Consider the following 12,801-nt stretch of genomic DNA (forward strand, 5'->3'; position numbering starts at 1 on the left):
TAAGACTCTTCAGACTTCAGCTTACTGTGTAGCTAGGATTATAGGAATAGGCCACTGGCCCCCAACTCTTTACCCATTGTTAATCACATTTTCTTTAGCAGCAGGCATCCTGTTTCTACCAAGTATTCATTCATTCATTCACCTGATTTTACTATGATCCAAAATCAGCAAATTCTACGAGGTCCCAATCTTTTAATGCCTAAAGAAACAGGTTTCTCATTGACTCAATTTAAGGCAAAGGGGCCCAAGATTAAGGAGCAAAGCATGTAAGAGAGTGAAAGTAACTCTCCCTATGAGGAGTTTGGCCATACTGGAGTCCAAAGGGTATGCTCACATGGGAGAAGTGTTACTGTTGGCAAAGTGATTCTAACTAAGGTGATGAGCAACAATATTCATTGTTAGTAGGGGTTCCCAGTGTGGGAATCAGACCCAGGCCAAGAGAGGAAGTTACCTTCAATGGGCAGAAGATCAATGATGACCACAGAAACATTGCAGAGAGAAGCAGGAATGTGTGTTTGTGGATGTTGTCCACAATGGAAATATATATGGTGGTGAAGACTAGGAGTGGTTATCAATGGAAACATACATCAACCTTGCATTATTCATTAAAATAATTAGAGTCAAGATATTCACTCATAAATGATTTTCATTTCTATTGAAAGGCAGTTGAAATAAACTGTGGTTTGGAAAAGGAATTAAAGGTATTAATGTAAGCTTATGTCTCTCTCATTCCATCTGTAGAAACATATGTACCCTTGTGCAGATAGAGAAGTATCTACACAATTCTCCATTGCCTGGAAAATAAAATGACTTTTCTTTTTTATTTATTTATTTTATTGTGAAAATACTATACAGAGGGGTTACAATTACATGGGCAAGATAATGAGTATATTTCTTATCAAGCATTGTAGCCTCTTCCTTTGTTTCCCCTTCCCATCCCTTCCAATCCTCTCCCCACCCAACCCTGTCCAATCAAATGACTTTTCAATCCCCAAAATACACCTTTAGTTTTGGAATACCATTATTCACTAATAGGAACTATTAATAGGTAGACAATTATCTTGCTCTCCATTAGAGAACCAAAAAAATGCAGGATGACACTGATGCAACTTGAAACTAAGGACAAGCTCCAAGTATGAGATCCTAGTACTAAAAAATGAGACAACAATTATTCAATGTCAGAAAAATTTAATTATGAGAATAAGATAAATGATTTAACCCATTAAGGAAAATATGAGCTAAGGAACTGACACTGATGTTTTAATGAGGAATAGCTTATTCATATGGTATAAAATGGCTTCTCCTCCAAATCTTATTATAAAGATTAAGAGTGCCAGCTCAGCTGAGAATTCTGACACCATCTTCATCCTAGTTCAAAGTACAATTCACAGTCATAGGATACAGCAAAAGAGACTGCTGGGAGATACTGAGGTGTTTTCAAATACTTGAAGGTGAACTTCCAATATATATTTACACTTCAGAAGAGTCTGAGTTGGAGGAATGAATTGTGCACTCTGTCATTCTTCTTTCTAGTGACATGAATATATTTCATGCTCTGACACCATATATATGCATATTAATAAAGTTTTGAAATGATATGTTCACATTTACAACTATGTTTGTAATTTACTTTTCTATGTTGACATTGGCTATTTAGAATGATTTAATATAAAACTATTTTGTATGTACAAACAACTGGAGAATACAGATCATTACAGTTTTGATTCTGAACTTTCAATACTCTTATAATCAATCCTATTAAGATATTGTATTTTGTCTTTTATCAGTTTAAGTCCTTTTGCTCATTGTTAACACACTTTTGCTCTCACCCTTGCTGATGCTTTGCACAGGATCCACAGGCCTATGGCTGGATGTTCAGAGTTCAGAGCTCTAGTTACAGGATTTCCCAAAAAGATTTTCTGGAGTAATTCAGATGAGTGAGGACATAAAGAAAGTGCCACCGCACACACTCCTCTTCATCCTGTTTCTGGGTGTTTAGACTGGAGATTTAGTTGAGTGATATCCTGAAGAATAGAAATGATTTATGGCATATAGAATAAAGCAAATCATCTATATTAGTCTGAAAGTTGATACATTAGAAAAACTCTTAGCCATACACATTTAAATGAGAACAGTGCTGCAATGTGTGGCCATACTCTATTCATGATAGAAAGTGTCTTTGAGCAATTTATGATTATTCTTCCTATAATCTCTGTGACTGTATGTATAGGAAAGATGATCACCAGGAACATCAAGTCAAGCCGGTCTTTTAAAGAGCTCCAACCAGAAGAATGGCATAGCCTAGGACCAGAAGAAAATAGATTCTGCTCCTACAGTGCTCATCTGGTGTCCATTTTCTTGGATGTCTGGGTCTCTGGTGGGTTCCATAGAGAGTATTGGGATAGATTTCACACTGACCATCACCAGTTTCCCTGTGATTCACATAACCAACTATTACTCTCCACAGTTTTCTAAACTTCCGTCTCAGCACTTCAGCCTCCACCACAAACTTCACAGAAAATAATTCAGAGATTTTGCTGCCACAGCTGTGCCCTCTCTGCTAGATCCTGCTTTCTCCCATGTTCATTGTTTGCATCAGTGGCTGTGATCCTGCGTAATCATGGAAGAATATGTAGTGACAAGGGAAGATGGAGTAGAACAATCTATCTAGAGAATATTTGAAAATAAGCTTCACCATGAACTTTATTATGTGACATGATCCCTTCTCTATCTATTCAGAATGTTTCTCATCCTTGGAACTGTTGCATAACAAGGGAAACTGAGGCTTCAAATCCTTTTGGAGATAGGGTTAGTGCCCTGACAAACTGTCTTTTCCCTGTGCCCAATGAAACAGAAATTCTCATATTCTTATTTTTATTTTCATTGCATTTTCTTCTGACATTCCATCATGACTGTAATATAGGATAAATATAAGCTTTCCTGCAGTTACCCCACCTTTGTTAATTACCCTAATGCTAATAGGCTAGGAGAAGAAAAGTGGGCACAATGCCCCAGCGGGAGTTCCTACTCATTTAGAAACTCAAAGGAAGCTGACATTAATATCTAGTAGTTCACTTCAAAATTATTTGTTTTGACTTCTACATGTCTCCTGTGTCTGTTCACTTTATATCTTTGTGACTTTTAATAGGTGGTCCAAGACCTTTCCATTCCTCTCCATTTGTGGAAAATGTAATAAGCTAACTAACCATTTTGTTTAATGAACAGTTTTTCTGACACTAATTTTTTCTTCATTATCTATACCACTAAATTTTAATTTTAAAAGTTTTACTATAATTTTAAATATTTTGGAGGTCCACACATCTTATACATAGGTAATCTTCAACTTACACTGGTTTGCATTCCAATGGATCAATAATTGTTATTCTTTTTTCGTTTCCACTGTCTCCAAAGCAGTGTGTGCACAGTAACAATCTAGATATATATGTGAATGCTTATGTTTCCATGGGTGATTGATACATAATACTAATATTCTTCCTGATACCAATCAGGGATACCACACCACAGTTTCTAATTAAATATACAATGATTATAAAAATAGGCTTTTTGTTACATGTATTTGTCCAACAGCAGAATCATAGAAGTATTCAGAGAGTCATGTAAGGTAGCTTGGATACATAAAATGCTTCTGCAGGATTTTTGTAATAGATGAATTTATTTGTCATTTTTTGGGCTTTTACTGGGTGCTCTCCCTCAACTGTTCGGCTCAAGGCTAGCTATCTACCACTTGAGCCACAGTAACACTTCGGTTTTCTGAGTGGTTTATTGGAGATAAGAGTCTCACACATACTTTCCTGCTCAGGCTGGCTTTGAACCCTGATCCTCAGATGTGAGCCTTCTGAGCAGCTAACACTACAGGCCATTCAGGACATTGTAGTACAAGTGGCTGGTGCACAGCTTGTATTATATGTATTTTTGACAAATAATATATCCAACCTACAATTGATTTATCTGGATGTAATGATAATGTTTAGCATAATTTTCACTCTGTGATTGAATTTTTTAAAACCTTGTAATCAGCATTCTATAATATCTTAATAGACTCTAAGTTTGTTTCTGTATATGTATTTTGCGTGTGTATGAAAATAGGTAAAGAATTCCGGCTTAATTCGATGACCTCCCACAGTGGGCATTATTCCCAATGTTGTCTATTTTTTGAATTCATGGCAATTTATTTTTATAAGAGTTCATCTATTTCCTGATCTGTCAGAATTATTTAAAAGTTTCTTATGTGAAATCTTTAATACATTGGAAACAGATTTCCTCCTCACAATGGCAAATTGTGTCTTTCCATTATGTTTTTCTCCATTTTTACTGAGGTTTGTAAGTACTACTCATCTTTTAAAAATATTTATTTTATTGTGATATTAAGGTGAATTACACAGGGATTGTAATTATATGAATCAGATGAGTACAGTGATAATGGATAATGAGATAATTTTGTCCTATCTCTTCTGTTCCCTCAATCTCTCCCAGTCCCGTCCTCATGTCTCCACCTATGAAATATATAAAGTTGTATAATTCATTTCCATCCATGTGCATTGAGCTCCACTACTGCCCCTATTTACCTTGAAATCCATACAATTCAGTATTCCCTCATCCTTCCTGATTATGTACACTTGAATTCGCCATATGTAAAGAAAACATCATCATCAAATATTATAAGAAGAAAGACAGATCTTTTGTTCTGTATCATTTAGTTCATTTACATATATGTATATATATAATTTTATATAAATATGAAGAGGCATGTATACACTCTGCCTAATTGTTTCTCTCTTAAGACTATTCTCCTTTGGTGTGATTTTGTGTAGATATTTTAGAATCCTGTATGATTTATCATATCCTAGTTCTGTCTTTTCATACAACATCTTTACCTAGATTTCTCTTGGGCTCTGACTTAGACCAAACCATGCTGTCCTCATTTTGACCATTCCTTCCAGCAGGTGGCAGGATTTACACACCAGTATCCAGTGAAGATCATTAGGGGTAGGGCTGGCACCTTGTTACAATAGGCTCTTGATATATATAGCCAGTGATTTCTCCAGGACCTTCACCTACAGACCTCTGGAACACTAGAGTCAACCTGTGGAAGTTCAAGATAGTAGAAATTTATTCTCTTCACATGTAGAAAAAGCTCTCACAGGCCTCTGGCCCAAAACAATTTTTCTGGTTAAGAGGATGGGCTCTGCCTTGCTCTCCTCAATACCTGTTACAGACAACTTCTCTGACCTCATCTAGTTTTGAGATTGCTAATATTCACAGACAGAAAGGAAGAGTCTGGGTATCATTCTATTTATTTGCAAGGGTGAGAACATAATGAAGACCCAGAGAAGATATCATAATACTGGCAGACCAATGAGAAAGAAACAATATGATATATAAAGCCATTGTGTCAATGTCCTTTCTCTTACTCACTGATTTGGTTCTGACCACCTTCCACATGAGACTACATGTTTCTTCATTATTAGTGTTCCCTGCGAGGAAGCAGATTTTGGATAAATTAGTCTCCTTGCTTTTTTAAATTACTGTATGCCATTGTAAGATGGTTAAACATAGCATGTACATTGATAACATGTGGTCTTAAGTCTAAGATTAAAAAGTCTAGTGGAGATAGTGGCATATCACAAATGCTGAGGTAATTTTGGTCTTTTCTGGTAGCAACAAGCTTTTGTTTCAGCCCCTTAGCCATCAAACTACAGGAAATGGCTTACTTAGGCCATTGTTATAATTGCTTCCCTTGCTTTAATTGTTTTTCTAATTTATATAGTAAAGCCAAATAAGGGAAAGTTTGCCTCAGTCTCATACCTGATCTTAAGGAGAATACACATTTATGGGGCTGGGGGAGTGGTAGAGGGGCTTGAACTCTGGGCCTAGGCACTATCCCTGAGCTCCTCAGCTCAAGGCTTATGCTCTACTACTTGAGCCACAATGCCACTTCCACTTTTCTAGTGGTTAATGGGAGATAGGATTCTCATGGACTTTCTTGCCCAGACTAGCTATGAACCATGATCTTCAGATCTCAGCCTCTTGAGTAGCTAGGACTACAGGTGTGAGTCATTGGGGCCCAGTGAAAATCCACATTTTATTTTACATTAATATGTGTGTGTTGGAATAGACTGAGACATAAAAACAGCTTATATCTCTCTTGCCATGGCAGGGAGAATGTTTCAATGCATGAAGATATTAAACCAGTTTAAAATGTCCAGAAACTCTATTTTCCAATATCTTTACTTCCTCCATATACGGAATATAAAAGATTCATTTTGCCTTTATCTTATCGCTTTCAAAGTCATTACAGAGAATTGAGATTAGGACACACAGGAAAAGCAGGTCCTCATCCCTGCAGGCACCAATAGATCTACGCATAGGACAGCAGACTGATCGTGACTTGTCTTGTTTGAATGAATCCTATTCTCTAGTCTAAAACTAAGACATATGGGCACCATGGACATATGATGATTTCCTCAGATGAACCAGCCTTGCAGGAATATCCATCTTTGCCCAACCCTAGTGATTTGCATTTGCCTAGATCACATCCTACTGCAACAATGACTTCATAATAAGCTGTTCACACCTGTGCAGCATTCAGTCCCAGTAAGCACACAACATGGACATGAGGAGCACTGCTCAGCTCCTGGGGCTCCTGCTGCTCTGTCTCCCAGGCAAGGAAGGATAATACTTCTCTCACCCTGTATGGTCAGTGATGCCTGTGGCTTCAGGGAAGTCCTGTAATAATGTGACTAATAATGTGGATATTTGCTTTTATGTGTCCAATGCCAGATTTCAGATGTGACATCCAGATGACCCATTCTCCATCCTCCCTGTCTTCGTCTCCAGGAGACACAATCACCATTTCCTGCAAAGGAGTCAGGATAGCAATTATTTAGCGTGGTATCAGCAGAGACCAGGGAATACTCCAAAGCTTCTGATTTCTTATGCAACTAGCTTGGCATCTGGGGTTCCATCCAGGTTCAGTGGCAGTGGATTTAGGACAGATTATTCTCTCACCATCAGCAGCCTTCAGCCTGAAGATTTTGCACTTATTACTGTCAACAGCATATGAGTTACTCTCCCACAGTGATACAAGCCATGATAAAAAAAAAAAAAAACCTCCCAGGCAAGCAGAAGTGAGATGTTGGCCTGCCCCAGCTGCTTCTCCTAGTTCATCTACCTGTTGACAGTACTTCTCTGATGCAGCCAGATTCTAAAGGAAGAATTCTCTTCAATCTAGCATTCTGTTCTTAGCTCCAGCAAAATGCTCATGGCACTGTGTCTCTGATTTAATAGTTGAAACCAATTGTTACATATGAGGCGTGCCCATCAATTATTTTGGACATTCCACTTCACAAAATTACAAAATAGCTTATTTTCAATCAGTTTCTTCATAGAAACTAAAAAACCGCTCAAATAAAAATGACCTTTTTGAGGTTTTCTGATTTTTACATATTAAAGAATCTACAACACAATTTATGCTGGCCACTGATCTTCTGCAAGCTAATGTCTTCTTTCCACTCCAAGCACATTTGTATTAAATGATATTTCAATTTCTTACTTCACAAATATCCAGCTTACAGGACAAACTATTTCTATAGCCTGTCCTTGTAACGTTATAAATGTCCTAACCCCTGCCCCATTCAAGCCAGCCTAGATTAGAAGCTCCAATTCTATTGGCAAGTCTGTCCTCTTCAACTTAATTTCCATTTGTTAGAAAAGGTATCTACTAACTTTTCTCAGAAGAAACATAAAAATTCAAGAGCAAGATGATCTCAAAGACAAGGAAGAAATGAGATAATATCAGAAAAGTGAGCATTTAGTGTTTCAAGAAGCTCATGGAAGCTCCCAAGTGTGTGCTCAGAATTATGAATGTAAAAGTTGGAATTAAGAGGCCTGAAAATTCTCAGTTCCATTTGTTTGTAATTAATAATCATCTCTTCAAAAAAAAGATAAAGATGAGTTCTGACACAATAGCCTTCTATTGGCATCCTCACAGAGCCAAAGACCAAGAGGGGGAAAAAACCTGGATCAACACCACATCAGCAGTGTTGAACTTGGGTTCAGAGTACTTCAGAAGCTGAGAGGACTGAACTGGTACCCTTGGCCCTCTCGCCCCCCACCGCTTCATGGCTCAATCTAGCAGAATCAAAGCCAGGGACTCTTGTGAGGAAAAATCTCATTACAGCCCTCAATAACCTATAATAGGTTTTAGAATTTTTAAGGTGTAATTCATGTAAGTGTAAAGCTCATGAAATGTGGTCTATTTTATGTCAATATTCTTTTAATCAATATGCTTTCAATGCAAATTCAGAACCAACACAAGCAACAAAGCCACTCTTTTGATTCTTACAATAACTGGATGTGCATGTTTAATACATTGAGTGACAAAGTGGAGACTATATTTATTTTGTCAAAGCTTCCTGACTCCTATGCTAATCTTCTACCACATGAGCCCTTCCTCGTTCATTTTTATTTTTCAGACAGATAGCATACTTGTACCTTATTTGGGCAGGCAATGCACTTTCACATTCAGATTTTGTATTCTAATAATATGGAAGAATGAGTTTGGACCTTTTCACAAATATTCACTGAAACTTAAAATCCAGGATGAACTAGGGTTAGGAGGAGTTCAAGATTTCCCTTTTCTCCATGATCATAAATCAGGCACCAATCTCAGCTCCAGAGATTTTAAATAGATATAAGTTGAGATCTAGATAGAACAATGACTTAAAAGAGAAATTTCTACTGCAGTCCTAATTTCTTAATGAACTGTACAGTCAATAAATATTTACAAATATCACTGGGATTGCAAAGAAACTCTAGAAGACTCTTGAGAATGTATAAGGTCATTAAGATATTAGAAAAGAATCATGTCTTGAGATAAGATCTTCAAACACCCTGAGGCAAGACTGGACAAGAGTTAGACATACATTCACTGGATCTGAATCCGCAGGTCACATGGATTCCCCAAACTTCTGATTCTTTCTTGAATAGAGTACCTGAATCCTCCCTGGGAGGAGATCAGAACACTGTACCTGGGGCTGTGCCATCCTGTCCATAGTCTTGTTTCAACCCGATTCCAAATTCAAATGGATGAAAATCATTGATCTGAAAATTAACAGACCTAGCAATCCCATTTAAATAATCAGAAGTTGCCATAGTGTCATCCTGAATACCTAGCTTACTCCAACTACTTCAGTTACTTCCAAAATATATCTGTGTCTCCCTCTCACACCTAGATTAATGCAGAAACAAAGAGATATTTAAAATTATTCACAATGCTTCTCAACCTTCACAGCAGCTATCCTTTCTCTCCTTTGCTATATTAGGGTACTAGTTCTGATCTGCAGATATAGAATGTAGAGGTGAGCCCTTCTCATCTCTGGATAGTAGCAGAAATTTGGGCACATGTGATAAGAAAGAGATGTAAGAGGACTAAGGAACAGGTGCTTAATGGGATGGAATTTGGAAGTGATTTCACTTGAATCTGATCTGGAATATTAAACTGGTACTGGAACTATGGATGTACTACAGCCCTTTTGAGAACATGAGACATTAACACAGTATGGCATTTGAGAAAAATAAGGCATTAAAAATCCATAAGGAAGCTGGGCACTGGTTGTTTATGCCAGTAATCCTAGCTACTCAGCAGTCTGGGATATGAGGATCAAAATATGAAGCCAGCTGAGACAAGAAAGTCGATGAAACACTTATTTCCAATTAACTACCTGAAAAACAGAAGTGCAGTTCTAGTTCAGAATGGTAGAACACTTAAGCCTTGAGCAGAAAATCTCAGGGACAACGCCCAGGCCCTGAGTTCAAACCCCACAGTGAAAAAAAAAGTACATGGTCATTGTGACAACTCACAAATAATGAAGTAACATTGGTCTTTTCTGGTAGCAACAAGCTTTGGCTCCAGCCCTCGAGCCATCAAACCTCTGGACATGGCACACTTGAACCAGTACTATATTTGCTTTTAATAATTTTCTATCTTATGAAGTAAAGTAACATAAATAAGGAAGAACTTGACTCAGTCTTACATCTACTTAAGGAGAACCCATTTTGGGGGAGTTTGTAGGTCTACAACTCTGGGTCTGGGTGATGTCCTTAAGCTCTTCAGCTAAGGATAGCACTCTATCACATGAGTCACAGCACCACTTCTAGTTTGTTTGTTTTTTTTGGTGGTTTATTGGAGATGAATCTCAGAGACTTTCCTGTCTGGGCTGGCTTTAACTAAGATCCTCAGATCTCAGGCTCCTGAGAAGCTAAGATTATAGGTGTTAGCCTGTGATCATATTTTATCTTGTGTTTATATGTGCATTTTGGAATAGACTGAAGCATGAGTTCCTGGAAAATATAGCAGCTTATGTTTTCTGCCCTGTCAGACACATGTTGCAATGTCCAGAGAAATTAGAATAGTTTAAATGAAAACCTTATTTTGTCTTACATTCACAGATATTTTGATATTCTGGGCTTGAAACACTCATTTTTCTCCTTAATCCTCATTCATGTCCTTACATAGAATTGAAATTAAAACACTCAAGTAAACCAGGTCCTTAGCCTGAAGGCACCAATAGATATATTCATAGGACAGAGGATTGATCATGACTTGTGATATGTAGGTAAATCACATTCTGTGTTCTAAACTAAGATACTTGGGCACCATAGACTTGTGATGATTTCCTGAGATGGGCTAGTCTTGCAGCTGTTTCCATCATTTTGCATATGCTAAAATTACAGCCCACTGGCACAATGACTTCATATAGACTGTCCATATCCTGTTGAGCAGTCAGTCCCAGTCAACACACAGCATGGACATGAGAGCTCCTGCTCAGCTCCTGGGGCTCCTCCTGCTCTGGCTTCCAGGTAAGGAAGGATAACATTTCTCTATCCATTATGGCATGTGCTGACTGGGCTTCAGGGAAGTCCTGTAGTAACATAAATAACTTTGTTTATTTGCTTTTATGTTTCAAATGCAAGGTGCCAGATGTGACATCCAGATGACCCAGTCTCCATCCTCCCTGTCTGCATCTCCAGGAGACACTGTTACCATCTCCTGCAAAGCTAGTCAGGGTATTAGCAATTGTTTAAACTGGTATCAGCAGAAACCAGGGAAAGCTCCAAAGCCTCTGATCTATTACACTTCAAGGTTGGTCTCTGGAGTCCCATCCAGGTTCAGTGGCAGTGGATCTGGGACAGATTATTCTCTCACCATCAGCAGCCTTCAACCTGAAGATTTTGCCACTTATTACTGTCAGAAGTGTGATAGTACACCATACACAGTGATACAACCCATAACATAAACCTCTCAGGAAAGCAGAAGTGAGAGGCTGGGCTGCTCCAGCTGTACTTTCTGGTGCCTCTACCAATTGACAGTGCTTCTCACATGCAGCCTAGCTCTAACAACTATTGCAAGCTTTTCATTCAACTTTCTGCAAAGGCTCCTATGTATCTCTGTCTCATTTCTCCTCCTCTGACCCAGAAGCACAGACATGGCTATGTATCTTCTCAGATAAGGACATCCTTTGTGATTCATATAGTAAAACACCATCTAGCCAAAATTCTCCAAGCAGGACTTGTTTTAATACATGAAATGAGTATAATCATTAGCTTCTGAACTCCTAGGTAAATAGAGAAATTGGAACTAGGAGTGCGGAAATCTTCTGTGAAGCTCTCCTAGGGTTTTGGGTAGATAAACCTGGGATTCTACAGACTGTGGAAAAAGCCAGTGTGAGCTGCTGATGCTCTCACCTGACCCAGCAACCACTCTGGGGGATTATCCAGGCCTCAACTCTGTGAAGATGTCAGCCTGTTTATGTCAAGAAATGCACAAACCCCTAATGTTGCAATTCTGCAAGAAATCAGAGAAGGAACAGGGATTTTCACTTCTACAACAAAGGTAATGATCATAATGATGGTTTGAGATAGCTCACTGCCCAGGATCGTCACGATTTCCCACATTCTCAGAAATATTCCCCCTAAATGATGGCATTAGAATTCACTTAAATTTGATTCTAAGTTTTGTCTACCATCAGAAATCATAAAAAATAAAAAATAAAACTTCATTAAGTCTTGGAAGAAAGTATAAAAGCTGACAATCGTATGAAGCATCACAAGTTGTTCAAGAACTTACAAAGGAACAAACAATTGAAAGAACTTCCTGAATAAAACAAGCCAGATGTAAAACAATAAAACATATAAAAATAGAAAATAAATTACTTGCTTTAAGATTTGATTTCCTGCTATGCACAGGTGACTCATACTTTCAATCCTAGATAATCAGGAGTTTGAGATCTGAGGATCAAGGTTTAAAGCCAGCCTGAGCAGGAAAAGCTATGAGACTCTTATCTACAACTAACTAACAAAAATCCAAAAGTTGAGCTGAGGTCAAAGGCACAGAGAGCTAGCTTTGAGCAAAAATGAAGATCAGAGACACCATCAACGATATATGTGAAGATAGATAAATAAGGAGTTCTGGTAAGATGGTGGAGGAGAAGCTGGAGGCTAAATAAGTTCTCGCATAGAAAGCAGTTTTAGTGTTCCAGTGAACAATCCTAAAATAGAGGATCACACCAAGTGTGCCATCACAGTACAGAGAGTTATGCCAAAGAGGGAAAATCCAGGCAAGGAAATAGATCTGAGCACTTGCCAGCAGCCGTCGCTGCGGTGGCAGCAGTGGTGGCGGCGGTGGCCATAGCCACCATACGTACAACACAGAGTGTCCGGGAAGAAGGAGCCAGACAGAGTGGGCAAGCAGGTTCTACTCAACACCAGCAAGAACCAACA

At 38.3% G+C, this 12,801-nt stretch overlaps 1 pseudogene and 1 gene segment (V, D, J or C); both read left to right on the forward strand.

Annotated features, from left to right (window-relative positions):
* Positions 1 to 6,628: 6,628 nt before the first annotated feature.
* LOC106000748 lies at positions 6,629 to 8,155 on the forward strand (annotated as a pseudogene).
* A 2,645-nt stretch (positions 8,156 to 10,800) lies between these two features.
* Positions 10,801 to 11,318, forward strand: LOC106000749. The segment is given in 2 exon segments: positions 10,801 to 10,881; positions 10,996 to 11,318. Coding segments are annotated over 2 exon segments (378 nt in total).
* The last annotated feature ends 1,483 nt before the right edge of the window (positions 11,319 to 12,801 follow it).

This window comes from Dipodomys ordii, unplaced genomic scaffold (assembly GCF_000151885.1).
Source record: "Dipodomys ordii isolate 6190 unplaced genomic scaffold, Dord_2.0 Scaffold237, whole genome shotgun sequence".
Lineage (NCBI taxonomy): Eukaryota > Metazoa > Chordata > Mammalia > Rodentia > Heteromyidae > Dipodomys > Dipodomys ordii.